General features: G+C 33.1%; 1 protein-coding gene across 8 annotated transcripts in view; it reads left to right on the top strand.

The window, feature by feature from the left end:
- Positions 1-22,144, top strand: part of LOC118196617 (WD repeat-containing protein 76-like) — a 133,167-nt gene that overhangs the window by 94,815 nt on the left and 16,208 nt on the right. For 7 of the 8 annotated variants that reach the window (XM_085823814.1, XM_085823815.1, XM_085823812.1 and 4 more), the window contains 3 exons: positions 18,996-19,145; positions 21,645-21,754; positions 21,867-21,968. In XM_085823814.1, coding sequence (XP_085679940.1) covers positions 18,996-19,145; positions 21,645-21,754; positions 21,867-21,968 — 362 coding nt within the window. The remainder of the gene's footprint in view (positions 1-18,995; positions 19,146-21,644; positions 21,755-21,866; positions 21,969-22,144) is intronic. The other variant, XM_085823818.1, reaches the window with a different exon arrangement.

The following is a 22,144-nucleotide window of genomic DNA, read 5'->3' as shown; positions in this document are numbered from 1 at the left end:
AAAAAAAATGCTGAATGAATTTTCCTGAATCCATTTGGACTTTTTCTTTTGCATTATAACCGTACATATGGACAGAATAAAGGACTATTTTTTAGAAAACATATTTTGAAGTATATTCAGAAGGGATTTTTTTCATGACATCAATATGTACATTCATATGCATGTATCTCGCATGACACAAAAACGATTAGCCATAGAACATTGAAATTTTGTATATGGGACTGGTGTAATATCTAATTGTGAATCTCCTTTTTCTATTTCAGTCAGCAGTACCAAACACATAGCCATTCCCTTACCCGGCCTTTATTTTTGCAGTTCTTTATATTAGTGATATACTTCCAGTTGTTGAAGTATTTTAAGTAATGAAAATAATTCATGTTTTGACAATGTCATGTTAACAAAAATAATAATATTTTTGGACTAATAACAAAATCTAACTACATATATAATAAGAGTTTATATATATAGTGTAACAATATTTAGCATGGTATTTTGGTGTGGGGAATGTTTTCATGGAGCATATTAGGACCCATAATCCCCATAGAATAATCTCTGACATCTGTGCACTACGAGAACATCGTTGCAGAATGTCATAAAGGTCAAATCGTCAGGGTGTAGTTCGAGGAACATTCCTGTGAATTTCAAGTCATGTCTTGACCTCTCAATTCACCCAACATTAATTCAATAGAGCAGAAGTTCTCAACCAGTGGTACGCAGGAGGAGAATAGGTGGTACGCAAAGAAGTATTTTTAACTATTAAATTCAAAAATTAAAATCACAACATCATGATTGAGTTTTTTCTCCAACACTCGTAAATTTATGCGATCTGAGCTTTGTTTAAGAGTGTTGATGGTAGTAGTACTTTGTAGTGGTGGTATTAAAAGTTTTCAATTTTTATATCTGAAAATTTTTGTTTTTATAACTATTTTAAACTTTAACTTAAACTGGTTGTTGTGCCAGATAAAATTAACAAAAAAATCAAATATCAAATAATTCAAAACAATTCTTATTCATAATATATCAAAAGATGAATCAAATAAACAATCGTATGTCATATCTATCAATCAATCTTATAGTGGTAGTACAATTTAACTTTAGGTTAGCGTTGTGAGAAACCTATGCAAAAGGAAATAATCAATAACTCCAAATTCAATTAAATTCCATGTTTCTTAAAAGCCTCCCGGCTCAAACAAATGGAGCGACATGACAGACCACAGAAACTAGACTAAATTAAACAAATGAAACATAAAATATATATCAAACACATTTATTAATTTCTAGAATATTCAAACATATAACTAGGTAAACTGGTCAGTCCCCTACAAATTAACCTTAAGAGGTAAATTAACATATATATCATTTTAAATCTTATACTCATGTTAGGTGTACTAATTTTTTTTTTTTTTAACATTCCATAACTCACAATTTAGGCGGTTGTACCACACGTATATTAATATAGTATCTTTACTCGGTTACAATTTAAATACAAAAGATGGGGGAAAAATTCACTCACAGGGTGAAGTTCATACATTAAACTCCTGTTATATAAACAACATAAATTCATACTTAATAATTACAAATGAACACCATATTTGTGAAACAACTAGAGAAAAGTTCATTCTGTGTTATGCGGTAGGTAACTGTGTGTATAAGTCACTTAACAGAACATATCAATCAATATTTTAACAATAACATACTAAGTATTGTGAGCAGTCATAGTGAAACATAAAAACAAAATATGTAAACAAATCAATAATTGCGTTGTGAAAATATTGTTAACCTGTTCTATGTTTAAGGTCCAGTGTAAAAGATAATTTCAATAAATACAAACAGGAGAATAAAATCAACTTACGTTTATTTAAGGTAGGAATATATTGTGATTACAAAACATAAAAAGAGAGTCATGACATTCACTATTGTATTACAATTAAAACGTGGTGGCTGGTTATTGAACATAGCTGAAGAACACTAAATAAAACATACCTTTAAACAAACAGGGTTAGTGGGGGCCCCAGCACCATAAAAGAAATTTCACCCTAAAATCTTGAGACTTAGAAGGTAATATGACTCGGGATATCTTTACAGGCATTTCGGCATAACTATGGGAAGGAAAAGATAGAAGTTAGCGTAACTGAAAGTAAACAAGAATATGATATCAACATCATCACAGTCTGGCTCCGTTCTGCCGCTCAAACAGCAATTCCATCAAGAAGGTTCATTGAGGTTATCATCTGTAGTCACTTCAGTTTCCCTTCACGGCTTAGCATATCGAGTATGATGTATATTTCCCTAACTTTCGGGGTCTGCCAGACAGAAGATAGAAGAGTCGAACTTTCGGGGTCTGCCAGGCAGAAGATAGAAGAGTCGCTGCAGCTGCCTCAAGCCTCAGGAAAAAAATGTCAGCGTCGATCCATTATTCCTCTCCCTCTCTTTTCTTCGAAAAACACTGCGCAGCCGTTTTAGTAGCTGGCGCGTTTTTTGAAAACTTGGCGTAGATGGTGACTAGCAGGAAGCCAAAGAAAGGCAACCCACACTTTGGATCTTCACGGGAAAGGGTTTCCCAACTACCAAAAGGAGCCGTTTCTCGCCATTCCATCGTTCAACTTCCAAGGCCACACCAATGTGTCATCACAACTGCAGGCGGAAACAGGGGGAAAGAAACCTTGCTTCAGGGTCCCAGTCGATAATGCAGATCTTCTGTCTGAACGTATATTTTCCCCTACCATAAGTATGCTGTAGAACATCACCCTGCTAGCCTTGTCCAGCAAAACAGGATCCTTTTTTAGTGTAAACCACATGGTAAAACTATCAAACACTTTCGCCCCCCCCACACACACACATGGTGGAACGCTTAGCAGAAAGGAATTTTGGGGTGCAGTACAATTGCTGATAAGAATTTCCGCTGAAGGAAAGAGGGCAAGGGGTGAAAATCTACAAATAATACAAAATACAATTAATACAAAATGACTTTGGTAAATTAAAAAAATGAAGCTACTAATTACACAACATTATAATAGATAATAAAAATGTCAGCACTGTAATAATTGTTTCCTCAGCCACCAATTGAGACTAAACACAATTTATCCAAAAGAAATAAAATAGAATCAAATTATTTTTCTTCTACCGCCAGTCAGAAAGTATGTATTCATTTAACGTTAAAAGAAAGAGGGATACCAATTAAATTACTCAACGTTAAGAAAAAAAAAATTAACACACAAAGGTGCAACCGCAAAGTTTTAAAATAAAAAAATTAAAGTTAAAAGTTAAACAACCTTAAGGGTCAAAACAACTAGAACAAAATCAAAAATCTTAAGTCCCTAAACTCAAATTAAAATTAAACAACTTCAACTCAGAACTTTTAAGAGCAACCTAACCAAAACTTAAAGTTTACAAAAGTTACAATTTAAACTTACAACCAACTTTAAACAACAAAAAAAATTAGAACTTCAATTACAAATCAAAACTGAAATAAACAAAACAACTTAAGCTTAAAAAATATATATATATAACGATTAATACATAACAAATCCTCCCCCGTGCCGAAAAGAAAAATTTTGGTTACCAAAATTTTTCGAAAGAATCAATAGTCTCTGACTTTACAAACACTCATAATGCAAGATACAAGCTAAGTAGTGGTGACAGTGACAGAAAATAAGAATTAAATGGAAACCTAAAACTGGGCAGAAATTATAAAATAATAGCAAAAGACTTAAGTGAAAACACATTTAACTAACTTACCAATTCTAATGAGAATCAGAAACACCCAACACTCACAACAAAACAAACCACTCAAAGTAACGGCTAAACAAGCCGAGCAAAAAAAACACACACAAGAATTCAACTTGTATACTTTAGTACACCACTAACCTCACCAAACCCATACGGTGAACCCGACAAAACTACAAAGAACACTGAATCCAATACCAAAACGAAATATAATATCGTCTTGCAAAATAAAACAATAAACTACAAAGTAAAACACAAAATTGCTCCTAAATTGTTCAACTAACCTACCCAAATAGATACAAAAGTAGGCAAAAGTGAAATAACCCAAAACTCAGCAACACGTAAAATAAGAAACGACAACCAACAAGTCAATACTAAGCCTAAAAGTCCTAAGTCGCCACTTAGAAAGAAAAAAAAAATTTTGATAACCTTAACTTGAAGAAGAAACCAAGTGGTCCACCCACCAAGATTTAAAAAAAAACCAATATTGTGACCAGAAGGTTGACAACCCTGACAAAACGTGAGCTGGATAAGGCCAAAACAACCCTAAAACAACTAACCAATCACGCAGCCCACACAAAACAAAAACACTGGATCCAATATCGTACACAAACAAAACTTGTGGTGAAGAAGAAAATAACTTCCTAACCCTACCAATATGTACAAAGGTGTAAAGCTCAATTACTTCTTTACAAAACCATGAGTGTCCCTAGACCTTAAATTGTAAGGCACTTGTGTAGTAGTGTCACTAAAGTTGACCAGCAGAACAACGATCTTGATCAGAGATCTCTAAAGTAGGAAATGTAATTCTATCCGGCACCTTGGTTAAACGATCAACGTGTACTACCTGACGTGTATGTGGTTTAGAAACCAACTCTATCCTGAAGTTAACCTTTGATAACTTCTCTACTACTCGATAAGGTCCCTTGTTAAATTTACATAACTTCTTAGCCGTTCCTGGCTGTACCACAGGAGTATATAAATACACTGTATCACCTAACTCTACGTTCTTGTGATAAGCTTTAGACTCTCTCGTATTTTCTTGTTTCTCAGCTGCAGTAGTTAAATTTGTCTTTACTACTTGAAATGATTTCTGCAGTCTTATGAGCAAATCCTTTGAATACGTCTTAGTGTCATCATACGTCCTAAATTTTGACTGTGTCAAAATGTCAACAGGTAACGTTAAATCTCGGCCATACAAAAGAAAAGCCGGACAATCATCCAAAGCCTGATGCTTCCCAGTTCTATGTGCTAACAAAGCAAATGGTAAATGCCTGTCCCAATCTTCCTGTGTTTCAGATACCAAATGACTTAAAGAATTGATGAGTGTACCATTTAACCTTTCCACAACTCCATCTGATTGTGGGTGATAACTTGTAGTGGTGTGTTTACAAATTCCAAGTTTTTTATAAACATCAGTAATAGCTTGTGAAATGAAATTTGTACCTCTGTCTGTAATTATATGCTGTGGCACACCATGAGAAGCAATAAACATTTCCAATTTTTCAATTATTGTTTCAGACGAGCAATTTTGTAAAGCATAAGCCTCAGGCCATCTAGTGAAATAATCAGTAATGACCAAAATATATTTATGTCCAGAAACTGTCAAAGGCAAAGGGCCTACAATATCCATGGCAATACGTTCAATTGGCCTATTAGCTATTGGAACTCTCATTAACGAAGCTTTCTGTGAAGGTTTAAAACCACGCTTCTGTATACACAAATGACAAGACTTCATGTAATTTAGAATTTGCTTATGCATGTTCTTCCAAAAGAAAGCTTTCTGAATTCTATGAAGTGTTCTATGAAAACCAGAATGAGCAGCTACAGGTGAATCATGATTCTGTTGTAAAATTTTAGGAACTAATGTTTGTGGTACAACAATTCTATTTAGTTTTTGCCAACGAGCTTTAGGATTTTTAAATTTACAATACAAGATATCATTTTCAATTGAAAAAATTTGTGAAAGAGGTTTTGGAGTTTTATTGTTTAGTAATTCTTCTTTTATTTGTTTACAATAAGGATCTAGAGCCTGTTGTTCTTTAATGGTGTGTATAAGATCAGGTGTAGTAGAAGTTTGTATTTGTTCAGCTACATTGACAGATCTGGATAAATAATCAGCAGTCGAATTCAATTTCCCTGGTTTATGAATAATTTTATAATCGTATTGAGACAACCCCATTATCCACCTGGCCATCCTAGATGTTGGATCTTTTAGTTTTAACACATGGGAAAGTGAAGCCTGATCACAATAAACAATAAAACTTTTACCTAAGAGATATTGTCTAAAATGGGCAGTCACCCAAACTACAGCTAATGCCTCTTTCTCCACTGTGCTATAATTAATTTCAGGACCCTTCAGCTTTCTGCTAGCAAAGCAAATAGGGTGTAAAAATCCATTCTCATCCTCTTGACCTAAAATGGCTCCCAGAGCAAAATTCGAGGCATCTGTACACAAGGCAAAAGGTTTCTTGAAGTCAGGTAAAGCCAAAATAGGCTGTGTTAAAAGTTCAGTCTTTAAAGTATCAAAAGCCTGTTGAGTTTCATCAGTCCAACTAAAAGTTACTTTTAGTTAATTCAGTTAGTGGTAAAGCTTTGTGTGCAAAATTTTGAATAAATCTACGATAAAATCCTACAAGACCTAAAAATCTTCTCACTTCCTTCCTATTGTTAGGCACTTGAAAGCTATTAATAACCTTAAGGTTTTTGTCATCAGGCTTAACTTTACCTTCAGAAACTTTAAAGCCTAAATAAGTAATCTCATTTCTCATAAAATTGCATTTAGAGGGTTTCAATTTGAGATTATGTGCATCAAGTCTATCAAGTACAATTTTTAATTTGTTTAAGTGTTCTTCAAATGTATTAGAAGCTATAACTATGTCATCAATATAAATACCTATCTGTAAAGGTGAAAGATTTGCTAACACAATTGACATAAGTCTCTGAAAAGAACTAGGAGCGTTTCTCAAACCAAAAGGAACACGTGTCCAATGATAATGACCAGAAGGTGTAGTGAAACCACTTTTATAGGTGTCTTCTGGGTGTATTTTCATTTGAAAGAAACCTGAGGTTAAATCCAACGTAGAAAAATAAGTAGCATTCCCTAAACCCTCAATAAGTTCAAACATGTTTGGCAGAGGAAACGAATCTTCAACAGTCTTTTCATTCAATTTTCTAAAATCTGTAACCAAACGATAACTACCATCTTGCTTCCTAACCAAAATAACAGGTGCAGAATAAGCACTATCACTTTCCTCTATAATTTTAACCTCTAACAACTCAGCAATTTGTTTATCTAACTCTTGTCTTAAATGATAAGGAACTCTGTAAGGTTTCTGTCTGACAGGAATATTGTCCTTTAAATTGATATTATGCAAAATAGTATCACAACCAGTAAGTTCAGTAACTGAAGAAGCAAAAATATGCTTATACTTGTCTATGAGACTCATAAGTTCATGTTTCTGTTGTTCAGGTAAATGACTTAAGTCAAGCTGACCTCCCCAGGGGTCAAACTGATCACCAGTCTCAAGACTCGTTGAAAAATACTGGCTGAATATCAGGTGTACTGGCATTAACAGGAGCCAAAGTGGCTAATTTCATACCTTTGTTGATGTGTATGAAGTCAGGAGAAAAATTTGCAACCTTAATGAAAAATTCATTACTATCATGTTTACTATTGACTGAACGTGCTACACAAAATTTAGAGTGCTGATGGTGAGTGAGAGGTTCAATAAAAACAGAAGACTGAGAAAAGGGCAAAAGAGAAGATGAGACTTTGAGAATATTCTCAGAGAAAGGAGGAAGTTTATGTTTTGTCACAGAGTAGCAAAAGATATCATTAGGAGGGTTAATAGGAGATGAAGCACAATTATTAGAAACATCAGCATTTGACGTAGACTTGTGAAGGTGCAAAGGCATTAAAATGTGTTGACCTAGCAAATTAAATGTATTAAAATCAATACACAGTTTGTTTAAACTTAAAAATGTAGTTCCTAACAGTGCAGCATACTGATCAGACAAACTATCAATAATGAGAAATTCAGTTTCAAAGATCTGATCTTGAAGTTTAACAGGCAAAGTGGCCTTCTTGTTAACTAACACCTTGTTGCTTGAAATCCCTTTTAAAAAAACTTCACAAGGTTGAACTTTTAGTTTCTTTCCAAAACACTGACAGTATTTAGCATTTAACAAGTTAACAGTAGCTCCTGAATCCTACTCGATAAGGTCCCTTGTTAAATTTACATAACTTCTTAGCCGTTCCTGGCTGTACCACAGGAGTATATAAATACACTGTATCACCTAACTCTACGTTCTTGTGATAAGCTTTAGACTCTCTCATATTTTCTTGTTTCTCAGCTGCAGTAGTTAAATTTGTCTTTACTACTTGAAATGATTTCTGCAGTCTTATGAGCAAATCCTTTGAATACGTCTTAGTGTCATCATACGTCCTAAATTTTGACTGTGTCAAAATGTCAACAGGTAACGTTAAATCTCGGCCATACAAAAGAAAAGCCGGACAATCATCCAAAGCCTGATGCTTCCCAGTTCTATGTGCTAACAAAGCAAATGTTAATTTGCTTTGTTATTTGTTATTGCTTTGTTATTTAATTTTGTATTGCAAAAAGAAATTTAAGTTTATTTCCCAAAATCGAGCCATTCACTATTGGAAGAGGTGCTTCACCTAAAGAAACTGAATACACTGAAGGTACCTTCAAAAGGGCTTCCTGGGATGAACTGAAGGTTTTGCTCTCCCTACCCCTAACTAGTTTAAATTCTGGCTAAAAACAGGAGCCTGAGGATTTAACTGAGTCATGTTGCTTGTATTAGCCTGACCTGGAACCTGTTGTGTGTTAGGTGTTACTCTAGCATTACCTTGCTGGCTAGCAATGTTACATGAAAACTGTCTCGCTCTGACATTGGTAGGAACCTGAGATAAATTCACCGTACAATTTCTAGCTATGTGACCTAACCTATTACATCTGTAACAACGAGGACCTACTTGTCTACTATTAACTGTAGACTTAGACATCAATGACTGTACTTGTGTTTGCAAATTTCCTAACATGTTAGTCAAAGTTCTCTTGCTGTGCCTTGATAGCGGCAGTTAGTTCGTCTTTTGAACCATTAACCTGTGCAGCCTTAACTGTTACACGAGGAGTGGAAACTGCATTAACTTCAACAGTGTGCACATTGTTAAGCTCATCTACATGAGTCTTAACCCAAACCTCTTCTTCAGCTATAGCATGTCTCTTAGCTGCTGCATATGTTTTGTGGTTCTGAGGTAACAACAATCGCCTCAAATGTAAATGGAGACCTTCCAGAAAAACTGACTAAAGTAAATCAAGTCTCTGACTCTCCACAGTTGGATTTTCCATTTTATCCAATGGCACAGTTTTACATGAAAGTGCCTCTATTCTAGCAGCAAACTGCCTAACTGTCTCTCTAGGCTTCTGAAAAGCCTGAATTAATGCTCTAATATGAGCATACAAATTGTGCACTGTCGAGAATCTGTCCTTTAAGGCATCCACTACAGCAACCAAGTTGCTCTCATTCTTGAGACGAGGATTACTGCGAATAAAAGCAGCCGCCTCACCCTCCAATTTTACTTTAATGGCAGTCAACTTATCAGAATCAGTCCAGCCAACATGTGCTGCAACTAAATTAACTCTGTCAATAAAATCACTAAGTTGTGTAGAACCTTCACCTCCACTAAAAGTGGGAATAGACACAAGGGGATCAGCCCCAAAAACTGATATTCTACTAGTAGTAGGCTGTGTAGTCTGATTCCCAGTAGAATTGTTATTTACCGCCATTCTGGTAGGTGCTCTGGTATTCTTCCTTACTAATTTATGAATTACGGGCATTGTGAAAGTTAAACTGATAAACCATGTAAAAGTGTAACAGCAAAATAATATGTGTAATCTTAATTAAACACAATTTTCATCACAAAGCATAACAGTAATCAAAACAGTAAACAAAAGCAATTATGAAAATCAAAACTTAACTAATTAAGCATTTAATTAAATTTACTGCCACCACTACTAGCACAGAAATTTTTAAATACACTGGACCAACTAAAAGCACGGCACCATTTTTATGTTATATAAACAACATAAATTCATACTTAATAATTACAAATGAACACCATATTTGTGAAACAACTAGAGAAAAGTTCATTCTGTGTTATGCGGTAGGTAACTGTGTGTATAAGTCACTTAACAGAACATATCAATCAATATTTTAACAATAACATACTAAGTATTGTGAGCAGTCATAGTGAAACATAAAAACAAAATATGTAAACAAATCAATAATTGCGTTGTGAAAATATTGTTAACCCGTTCTATGTTTAAGGTCCAGTGTAAAAGATAATTTCAATAAATACAAACAGGAGAATAAAATGAACTTATGTTTATTTAAGGTAGGAATATATTGTGATTACAAAACATAAAAAAAGAGTCATGACATTCACTATTGTGTTACAATTAAAACGTGGTGGCTGGTTATTGAACATAGCTGAAGAACACTAAATAAAACATACCTTTAAACAAACAGGGTTAGTGGGGGCCCCAACACCATAAAGGAAATTTCACACAAAAATCTTGAGACTTAGAAGGTAATATGACTCGGGATATCTTTACAGGCATTTCGGCATAACTATGGGAAGGAAAAGATAGAAGTTAGCGTAACTGAAAGTAAACAAGAATATAATATCAACATCGTCGCGGTCTGGCTCCGTTCTGCCGCTCAAACAGCAATTCCGTCAAGAAGGTTCGTTGAGGTTATCATCTGTAGTCACTTCAGTTTCCCTTCACGGCTTAGCATATCGAGTATGATGTATATTTCCCGAACTTTCGGCGTCTGCCAGGCAGAAGATAGAAGAGTCGCTGCAGCTGCCTCAAGCCTCAGGAAAAAAATGTCAGCGTCGATCCATTATTCCTCTCCCTCTCTTTTCCTCGAAAAACACTGCGCAGCCGTTTTAGTAGCTGGCGCGTTTTTTGAAAACTTGGCGTAGATGGTGACTAGCTGGAAGCCAAAAAAAGGCAACCCACACTTTGGATCTTCACGGGAAAGGGTTTCCCGACTACCAAAAGGAGCCGTTTCTCGCTATTCCATCGTTCAACTTCCAAGGCCACACCAATGTGTCATCACAACTGCAGGCGGAAACAGGGGGAAAGAAACCTCGCTTCAGGGTCCCAGTCAATAATGCAGATCTTCTGTCTCAACGTATATTTTCCCCCACCATAAGTATGCTGTAGAACATCACCCTGCTAGCCTTGTCCAGCAAAACAGGGTCCTCTTTTCGTGTAAACCACATGGTAAAACTATCAAACACTTTCGCCCCCCCCACACACACACACATGGTGGAACGCTTAGCAGAAAGGAATTTTGGGGTGCAGTACAATTGCTGATAAGAATTTCCGCTGAAGGAAAGAGGGCAAGGGGTGAAAATCTCTGAACTAAGTTAATACAAAATGACTTTGGTAAATTAAAAAAATGAAGCTGCTAATTACACAACATTATAATACATAATAAAAATGTCAGCACTGTAATAATTGTTTCCTCAGCCACCAATTGAGACTAAACACAATTTATCCAAAAGAAATACAAATAGAATTAAATTATTTTTCTTCTACTGCCAGTCAGAAAGTATGTATTCGTTTAACGTTAAAAGAAAGAGGGATACCAATTAAATTACTCAAAGTTAAGAAAAAAAAATTAAAGTTAAAATTTAAACAACCTTAAGGGTCAAAACAACTAGAACAAAAACAAAAATCTTAAGTCCCTAAACTCAAATTAAAATTAAACAACTTCAACTCAGAACTTTTAAAAGCAACCTAATCAAAACTTAAAGTTTACAAATGTTACAATTTAAACTTACAACCAACTTTAAACAACAAAAAAAAATTAGAACTTCAATTACAAATCAAAACTGAAATAAGCAAAACAACTTAAGCTTAAAAAAATATATATGTACTGATTAATATGGAGTGCTGTTAGTTCAACAGATCGTCCTACTCATTTCGTTGACCATTCGAAGAGATCGAGAATTCCATCATCAACGGATTAATACGGAGTTTTAGATAGTTCAACAACTAGTCCAACTGCTTTTAAATCAGGAACGCTAATGCTTCAACAAAATCAAGTTTTAAGGTAACCTCAAGAATGTCAAATTAAAGTTCTTGTGAAAATATAAGGAATCAGCAGCAAAGCTATATTTTGCATAAGCACTTAGTCTCAACTCGAGCAAAATTCTCATCAGCTGAAAACCGACAGAAATTCAAGACCGCCGCCCGCTGGTACACGGCATTCGCGAGAGCAAAACCCGCAAGGGGATCAAGCCCCCGCCACTCGTTTTCTTCTTACTCTTAGCTTGAAAGAATCAGGAAACAGAATGATCTCTAGCCTGGTGCAAGCACTCAGGAAATCTCGGTTTGTCCACCTCTGTGAGTTCATAGGCTTTCAAAAAAATCATAAAATTAAATCTTACCAATCCCGGAATTTTATGTTATCTAAATTGAGAAAATGACACACCCATGACGAATCAAACACCAGAAAATCTGACAATGAAATCCGAAAAACATCTGCACTCATAACGTGAGAAAAAGAAATAGACCCTCCAACTAACAAGCGAAACTAGCTTTTATGAGCATCCAATTATCTAACTTAGTACACCTCCCACTGTCTTGAAGTAAGAAAACTGCAAACTTTAACAAAGCGACAGGAAAGCGATTTCCGTTTCACATGCCAAGAGTTAAAAGGGTTTACCAAGAGTTTTCACATGCCAAGAGTCACTCCCAACTGCCTCCATTGTTAAAAGGCCATAAACCAGATGACTTCCGCAACCGTTTCCCGCCTTAGTTACAATTCCTACTCAAGAATAACAAGTTAAACAATACCTTAAGAGCCTAAGAATACTTTTTTCCGGGTTAAAATACACATGAATACAAATCAAAACATTAGAATAATAATGACATTAAACACATATTAATAATTGAAATTCGCGACATAACATTTGTGGTCCCACCTGGGAAACCAAACCAAATTCGTGCTGCCATGCTACCCTCTCGAAATGTGCGGGAATGTTGGTGAGCGATTGGTACCAGATACTTCAGACTATTTATCAGCACCTTGTGAAGGCAATGCCATGCCGGTTGCTGGCAGTTTTGAGGGCTAAATGGGGTTCTACATGTTATTAACAGGATAATCATAATGTAATGGCTCTTCGGTATATATAAAAGATATGCATATTTTATTTTAAATTCATTTTCTTTGCCATTTTTATTGAAATTTAATCATAGATATTGTTGTATGACTTGAGGCTTTGTCCTGGTGGATTTCAATTCCTTTAACATTGTTAATGCAAAGCATGAATATCTTTTTACGTCTTTGTATGAAGTAAAGGAAGTATCGTAATCATGAATAATTTCAGGTATTATATTTTAATGGGAATATGACCATTTCTGAATCCATTTGGGCCCCTCTTTTCTTGGGGGGGGGGTTACGCCTGTATGTATGGAGACAAGAGAGGACTGTAAAATGTATTCAAAAAGGATTTTTTTCATGTCGTCTATATGTTCATTCATATGCTTGTATCTTGCATGACTCAAATGATTAGTCATAGAACACTAAAATTGTGTATATGGGACTGCTGTAATATCTAGTTGTGAATCTTCTTTTTTTTTTTAATTGCAATTGGCAATATCAAACATATAGCCACTCCTTATATAATCTCTCTCTTTTTTTATATATATAATTTTTGGTATTGCCATATACTTCCAATTGCTGAAGTATTTTAAATAATAAAAATAATTCATGATTTGGCAATGTCATGTTAAAAGATAATAATAATTATGGTCTAATAACAAAATCTAGCTACATATATATTAATAGTTTATACATTAGTCGAACAATATTTGATATCAGTTTATTATTGTTCTGAAAAGAATATTCAATAGATTGTACAAAGAATCTTCTTTTATGATAATAAATTTATCACTTTTTGTTAGTGATTCAAATATAGCCATACTTCATGTACAATCACAAAAAGTTCCCATTTTTAATGAAGTACTTTTTAAAGACCTTTTTTATCTGAACTTGTATTCAAACACTTATCTTAAAAGAAGAAAAGAAGCATTGTATTTGTTGCTTTTTTTTTTTTTTTAAATGTAAATTTTTGTTTATTATTTTTTTCACAGTGGAGATAGACATTTTGAAAGATGCTGATATTGTTCTTTTAATCTATAGTTTTTACAAGCAACACCGCTATTTTCATATGTGCTCTTTTTGTTCTACAGTTTTTATGCATAAGTTGTGATACTTTTTGACTTAAACTCAATTCTAATATATCCACTTATGAGATTTCTCTACAGTACTGTTCTTTATTGCTTTCACTTAGAATTTAACCACAATGGAAGTACCGTAATTTCGCACGTATAGTCCGCACGCAAGATTTTATATAAAAAAAATTTCAAAAATCGTCAGATAGTCCGCGGACTATACGTCCGAAATTACGTTTTTTTAATACGGCAATATTCCCATGCTTTTTAACACATCCTTTGTTTGCGCCAATTTCTCACCGCTTTCTCGTCCACTTCAAAATAACGGGGTAAAATCGTGGCCTTCGAGAAACAAGGCCCAACAGCTCAGTGACGTTGAGCGTGTGATGTCATTCCAGAGAGTGCATCCCTTCTTGGGGTGAAGAGTGCACCCCTTCGTGGGGTGAGGGCAACGCTGGGTCAAAGGTTGTCAGTCGCCATTGCTTCGAAAGAAGAGGTTGAACTGAAATTCTTGACCTAAAATCTTGAGATATTAACTGCATTCCGGATTTTCCTGCAGCTGGATATATTAAATTTGAGGTTTTTGGCAATTTGTGAGTGGTTCCAGAAACAATATAATGCCTTACATGTGCTCAGTGCCGCGATGTAACAGCAATTACAAATCTGGACCTAAAGTGCACATTTTCGCTTTTCCTAATGATGCCGATCTGAATGAAAAGTGGATCCGTGCAATAAAGCGAAAGGACTTCATTCCAACTAAAAATAGCAGGGTGAGCTTTTATTCTTATGATTTCATTGATATTCAAAGAAAAATTATATAAATTAAATATTTAATATGTTTAATATGTCTGTTTTTAAACCCAAAATCATTTCCAATGAAAAACTAGTGTTAAATATAATAGTAAACAATAACTAGTGTAAAATATAAAAGTATACAATAAATCATTGCCAATGTAAATAAGCAGTATAATAAGCTTTTGTTTCCTGCAATTTGTCTTAGTGAATTTTATAATTTTTTTTAATAAATGCATGTTGCTTCATAAATTGCATGTGAATATTTTAATGGGTAATTAAGTTCATAATACTATAGTATTATTTAATGTATAATAAATTTTACTTCATATACTGCAGATTAAATATTCAGTGCTTAATATAAAGCAATAATCGGGAAAATATACAAAATCTGGAACTTAAAATAGCATTTGTAATATCTAATTTATCTCGACTTTTATTTTAAAACTACTTGTCATTGTAAGTTTTAGAGATATGAAAGTAATAATGTTTTTCATTTAAAAATTCAAATTCGTGTGCTTATAATATTTTAAGGGAACACATTACCCTTTCAACTCTTTTTTTGTCACATGTTCAAGTTTATTCTGAAAATTGTAATTAACATTATATCTAAAAAAAAAATTATAAAAAAAACTTGAAAAAAAATATCGTTAAACCAGTTGTTTATAAAACATAGAACTATTTTTTTTTTAAATTTCATTTTTATAAATTTGTTATTACGTTTTTTATATTAATATTTTTGCTTTAAATAGCTTTTTTTTTTTTTTTTTTTTTTTTTTTGTGTGTGTGTGTGTGTGTGTGTGTGTATTCCTTGAAAATGTAAACAAAAGTGTGCTTGGAATCATGTATGCTTCTGTTGCAAGATTTAATGAAATATTTTGTTGTCATGATTAGAAAAAAAAAAAGAAAAAAAGGAAATCTTATTAATTTAAACAATTTTTCAAAAATAACTATTGAAGGTGCAATTTTGAGATTTTCCATATGTATTTTAAAAAGTTGCAGTTTAGCCTATAAAAAAATTCGATAGTTTGACGATATTGTTTAGTACTGTGTCCCCTTAAAGAGCTGTTTGAATGAAATGATATTAGAATTCACTGTATAATGACGTGTTTAAAAATAATTCTTCTTAAATGTGTTTCAATTGTTTCATTTTCGGGATATGTAGGTATGCGAGCTCCATTTTCAGCCAGCTGACATCATACGTGAGGCAAAGGCTTTCGATGAAAAAACTGGGAAAGATATCAGTGTGCTTGAAGGTTGCGAGATTAGTAAAAGGTGCAGTGCCATTGATTATGATTAATTGCCCATCATATTTGACTACTTCGAAAGCAATCCGTAAAGATCCTGTGACAAAAAAGATAGAGCTAGAAAATAAAAATCTTGCTGCCGCTATTCAAAGAAGCATGAGGGAAAGGAAAAATATGATGAAGACAGAGAACTGCTAAGTTTGAACGATTTATGCAATAAGAAAAATATGCTACAGCTTTCGGATTTCTGGAAATTTTTGAAAATTGAAGATTATGTCTTGATTTTTAATATTCAAGATGAACCTGTACCTCAAATACAATATTCCATAAAGATTAATCATGAAATGTTGGTACAAGCATTTTCTAATAATGCTTCTTTGAAAAGTATTGGTAAATTAAAATTTCCCATGAAAATTACTAACATAAATATGCTAAATGAAGTCTTAAATGAAATTAAACATGCTAGCAGTAATGAAGATGAAGTCATAAGATTAAAACTCCTTGCTGCATTAAATACACTCTCTGATATTAACTGCATTGATAATGAAAAAGAAAATGTTATTAAATTTATAATTGAACAAATCTCAATTCTTCTCCAAACTTCGAAAAGGTATAATCCAGATATACTAATTTTTGCCTCTATATGTTTCTATATATCACCTCAGTTGTACAAATTTTTGAGACAAAGTGGATACATTTTACTTCCACATCCAAATACCATTCGTAATATTAATTTCAAGCACAATGTTGATCCTAAACAAGAACAAATGGATTATAATTTCTTATTGTACACAAAACAGAAATTCAGATTTTTAAATGAAAGTGATAAAAAGGTAGTTTTACTAATAGATGAAATTCGTGTAAAATCTTATTTTGATTATAAAGGGGGTAATTTAACGGGAATGGCTCAGATACCTGAAGTCTTAAAGCATGATATTTAATTAAATGCTAAGATAGTATCACTTATTTAATAATTTCTTGTTTACTTTACATCGGAATAACATAAAATTAGCTTTTACTAATAAATAAGCGCGCTGTGGAATCGCTCGCTTTCAGTGGAGAAGAAAGGTTTCTTCGCACTCCATACGGTGACGTCACGAGAGAGCTGGACGGCCTTGTTTCTCGAAGGCCACGGTAAAATCCTAGTATACGGTGCAGCCTTGGCGCGACTTTGAAAATTATCGCCAACACCAAAAATGATCCAAAGAACGTCTATATATATACTATGCACTATATACTGTGTGTGTATATACATAGTATATATACTATATATGTAGTATATACTATGTTAAACTATATATTTTTTTTAAATGACCCGTTAACTACTCATCGTATATGTCCCGTTTTTACTGCTCATCATAAAGTCGCCAAAAGTAGCCAAATCCCGTGTGCACCGAATACTAGGATTAAACCAATAACGGCCCGCTTCTCTATTTCCATCTTTTTCCCGGCGATGTTTCATCAATGTTATCGAAGATGAAAGACAAAATACTGTGCAACGTATAAGTGGTAATGAAATTTGACCTTCGACCCCACTCACTCGGTGTTGCCAAACCACCGAGTAAACGAATCACGTTTTTTTTTTTTTTTTTTTTCTCCAGGTACTTGCTACTATGGCTCCTAAAAACCGAGCTGACGCATCAATTACTCAATTACTTTTCCCCCTCCCGGCAGTTGCGCTAAAGCAGTGCGAAGGATACTGGGATACAAGACTCTGGTTGCGCTAAGTGAGTGCTCATACAAGACTTTCTTTGGCTCATATCCCGGCATCGCTTGATGCGCCAGCCTGGATTTTAGGAGCTCTACTTGCTACTACTCATTCGTTCTGCACTATGCTCTATGGTTTACTATCGATACGATACATACGAATGTTTTCTTGGAATCTCGCGCTTTTTTTATATTTGATCATCGGCAGTTCACGACAGCGTGTTTTTTAAATTTCAACGATTTTAACCGTGAACAACCAGCGTATTATCCGCACTGGTGGATAGTCCGCAGCTTCAAAAATTCACATTTTAAACACAGATAGTCCGCGGACTATACGCGCGAAATTACGGTAATTGTGGTTAACAGTCCCATTCTTAGAGTAATCACTAGAGATTTCCATGCAAAGAAAAGAAAGAAAAATCCGCTTGTAAGTAGGTTTATTGATTAACTTCAGGGATAAATGTCTTACTAATGTGTAAAATATGTATTGCGTATTAAATAACATTTTACAATTTTTAGTCATCATTCCATTTTTTCTCTAAAAAATCTTCAAACTGCATCAAAATGATAGTGTTAATATGTAATGCCTCCCTAAAAAAAGTTTATTTTAAACTTTAGGAGGAAAAATTACTAGATTAATGTCCATCCTTCTCATTTATAAAAAGATATCATTAAAATTGAAATAAACAGGTTACCACATTTAGTACATTGGTGCATTATTGTAATTGACACTGTCTTGATCAACAATTCTGCTAAGCTGCAACTAGGTGATCCAAAGAATTGTGAAATGGCTCATTCTAAGAACTGCTTAAGTTCATTAACTAAAATATTGAGATATTATTAAGAAATATAACTATCAGTTAATATATAGTATTCATAATTAATGGGTAAAATTGATATTATGTATGTAATTAATGAATTATTAGTGTGTTGGTTAAAATAATTATTTCATGAGTGTTTTTAATTATGTATTCCTTTTTATGTAATAAAACATTTTGATTTGGTATAAGTATTGACTTTAGTTTGTATTTGTAGATAAACTCAGTTTCAATTTTACTCTTAAATATCTGTGAATTTTAAGTTTTGTTTACATTACAGTTTAGTAAAAATAGTGTTTTGAATGTAATATTCAAAAATTTTATGCATGTATTTATGGAGGTAAAAATTTTAGAAAAGAAGCTTTAACATAGCTAGAGCTTTAAATACATATGTATATAATATAGTATTGTGTCTGTGTTTATAGGACTCTGAATCTGATCCATACTTATTTGAAGTACATTATCAGAACATTCCACATCTGCAGTACAATCCAGTAAATCCTAATATGATCCTTTCATGTAGTTATGATGGATCAGTGCGTTGTGGAGATCTTGAAAACCGTATTTTTAGTGAGGTAAATTTAAAACATGTATTTTTTTCTTTGGCGAAAACTTGTGCATTTATTATATTGTGCCATCTCTGTATTTCTTTGTGTACTTTTGCGCTCTTTTTATGAATTTTATCATCCAAAAATCAAGAGGGAAAATTATGCGAATGATTTAATTTCCCAAGGATGCCGTTGCAGTAAGAATATAAAAAGTTGGCAGCAGTATTTGATAAACTGTTGGTAATTATAGCAGTATTATATCTTTTAAAGAAACCCACATTCCAATAAGAATGCATAGTAATATTAATATTACAATATCTAATAAGATATCTTCATTTCTACTTCCTTGTAACTTGAACCTCACTCTTTCTGAATGTTGTCTCTACTATCCCATAACCCTCAAATTATCCATAAATAATTAGAGAAGTTTAATGTGCTGTTAACTGAGTGACATCGTAGACTGAATATCAGTTTATGTTTGCTTAGGTGTAATCGGTTAATACTTGGCTGGCATATTCAATAGTTAAAAGGGAAACATCCAGCATGATTTTTGCAGGAAATTTGCAAGGGTTTGTCTTTGCTGAAACGACAAAAATAATCACTTCTTGGGAAAATTCATTTTAAAATTTATGAAAACTTTTTCTCTACATGCATTGAGGAAGGGGAAAATTTTGTGAGTATTTTTTAAATTTTCAGAGCCTGAGTCTGAAGAAAAGCTAGGGGAAAATAAGTAAAGAAATGTGTAATTGGAAAATGGGCAATGTGCTGCAATCATTGTTGTCTCTGGTTATGAACTGATTTTTAATGCAAAATCTCCGTTTTCCAATTTTATGAATACCATTTCAAGATTGAATAAAAAATTCATGAATTATGTTTTCTTTTGATAAGTTCTGTTTTCTTTTACGGTAAAGAAATGACTGCTTTAAAAAATTCATGAAGTATGTTTTCTTTTGATAAGTTCTGTTTTCTTTTACGGTAAAGAAATGACTGCTTTTTAGTACTTTCTAGCCAGCTCGAATCAGAACTACTAGGAATTTGTTCCTTTCTTTTGCTTGCTTTGGCAGTTGCAGCTGGGGAATTGCTGAGGTACTGCTCAGCAAATGTGACCATTGACCTGAGTGAGTCAAGTGTCAGAATAACATACAGCACTTGACACTGACAGCTAAAAATAATTATAACATTATTGGTCTTGATATCAATGTATTGACCATGTTTCATTATTTATAATCTATTTATATTGGGCAAGAGCAGTTAAACGTAAATTAATATTTCTCATGTGTAAATAAATGTGATTAAATGTAGTAGCACTATATTTTATTCATTAATACATAATATACATATATATTAGTAATGTATCATATTTGGTACAAATAAGTTAATACTATATTACTTTGAATTTGAATTACAGTAGGGTTTTAAAATTAGAAAATTGCAAAAAATAATTTTAAAAAATAGCTACCTTTGAGTCTAAGCCAGTAGAATTTTGGTATGTATGTATTACTCCATTCATTGACCATGAAAGCTGGAAGAAATCCATGAAATAGTCACTACTTCAGTAGTATTTGACCCACTTTCTTTTGTGCTTCATAAAAAAGCTTTTGTCTTTTTTTTTATTAATTTATTTTTTAATTTTATTTAGAACTTCATAACTACAAACTTTCCGCAGGTGATTATTGCAAGCTATTGCTGTTTTGTTGGCCATCTGCATGTCTGTGGGCTTTTTTTTCCTCCTCATATTTGGCAAATGTTAATTCTCTGAACCAGTTATAAATAAATCAGAGTGCAGTCACAAATCAGATTCTTACAGCTCTTGAAGGCCCTCCCTCCCCCCTTTTTTTTTTTCAAAAAACAATGAAAAAATATAGCTGTAGCCATTAATTTACATTCTTGTTCATAAAAACAAAAGGTCAGTTATTGAGAATTGATCAGGGTTACATCAAATGAAAGCATAGATATTATGAGTGTATTGTGATGTCACATCTGTGATTGGCACTAAATCATGCTGGTTGACAAGATAATAGGTAAGTACCAGAATCTGAGTTTGGAAACTGGGAAAATAATAGAAAATAAATATGCCTTAATAATAGGTGTAAAAAAAAATAAAAATTAAAAAAACTTTTTTATTTACTTAAACAGGTACTAATATAAAGAACTATCTAGTAAATAAATCTCTGGCTGCTGGTACATTAACAAAGATAAAATGTTAAAACAGTGGCTTTGAATTTAATATATGCCCTAATTTTTACATATTAAAAATCTAAATGACACAGGCTGCTTAAAGTAAGCCCAATAGTTTAATATGTTTAAAATTTAAGCGTAGAATTAAATTTTGAAAAATGTATATTTCATTTTCTTATTTTTATTGTTATTAGTGTAATTAGGCTACAATATAAAATCTTCGAAATGAAATTCTCTGAGGTACAGCATCTTTGACTCTAATGCATTTAGCGTAAAATGTCAACACATGTTTTATTAATGAATAGATGAACTTCTTCAGCAGTAATGTGTTTGTTTTTCCCCTCCCAGGTGTATGTTGATGAATATTCATCTTGCTCATACTTTGATTTTTTGTCGCCTACATCATTGATTGTGGGGAAGAAAAGTGGATGCATTGCTGTGGTTGATTTCCGAAATGGGTATGCTTGATACTGGTGCTATGTGGAATTAATTATCTTATATAAATATATGTAATGTTTTAATTTGCTTCTTTTGCTAATGCTTGTCTTCATTTCTTTTCTTCCCTTTTAGTAAATCATCTGCAAAAAGTCATGAATGTCATGAACATCCAATAAAAACTGTAAGCATTCATCCTGTGAATAAAAATTATTTTATTATTGCCATGAACAGAGGGTAGGTTTAAAATCATTTAAATATGGTTCATTAATAATATTTGAGCATTTTAAACATTGTCAAAAATGTTTTAATACCATAAATATATTGAAACAGAATGGTGGTGGTGATTATTATTATCCCCCCCTTTTTATTGAGCATTATTTTAACTCGATATATTTAATGTTATCTTGTAA

The sequence above is a fragment of the Stegodyphus dumicola genome, chromosome 9, assembly GCF_044657685.1.
Source record: "Stegodyphus dumicola isolate Sdum_Otavi_A_Nest chromosome 9, ASM4465768v1".
Classification (NCBI taxonomy): domain Eukaryota; kingdom Metazoa; phylum Arthropoda; class Arachnida; order Araneae; family Eresidae; genus Stegodyphus; species Stegodyphus dumicola.
This window is presented reverse-complemented; position numbering and strand designations above follow the sequence as displayed.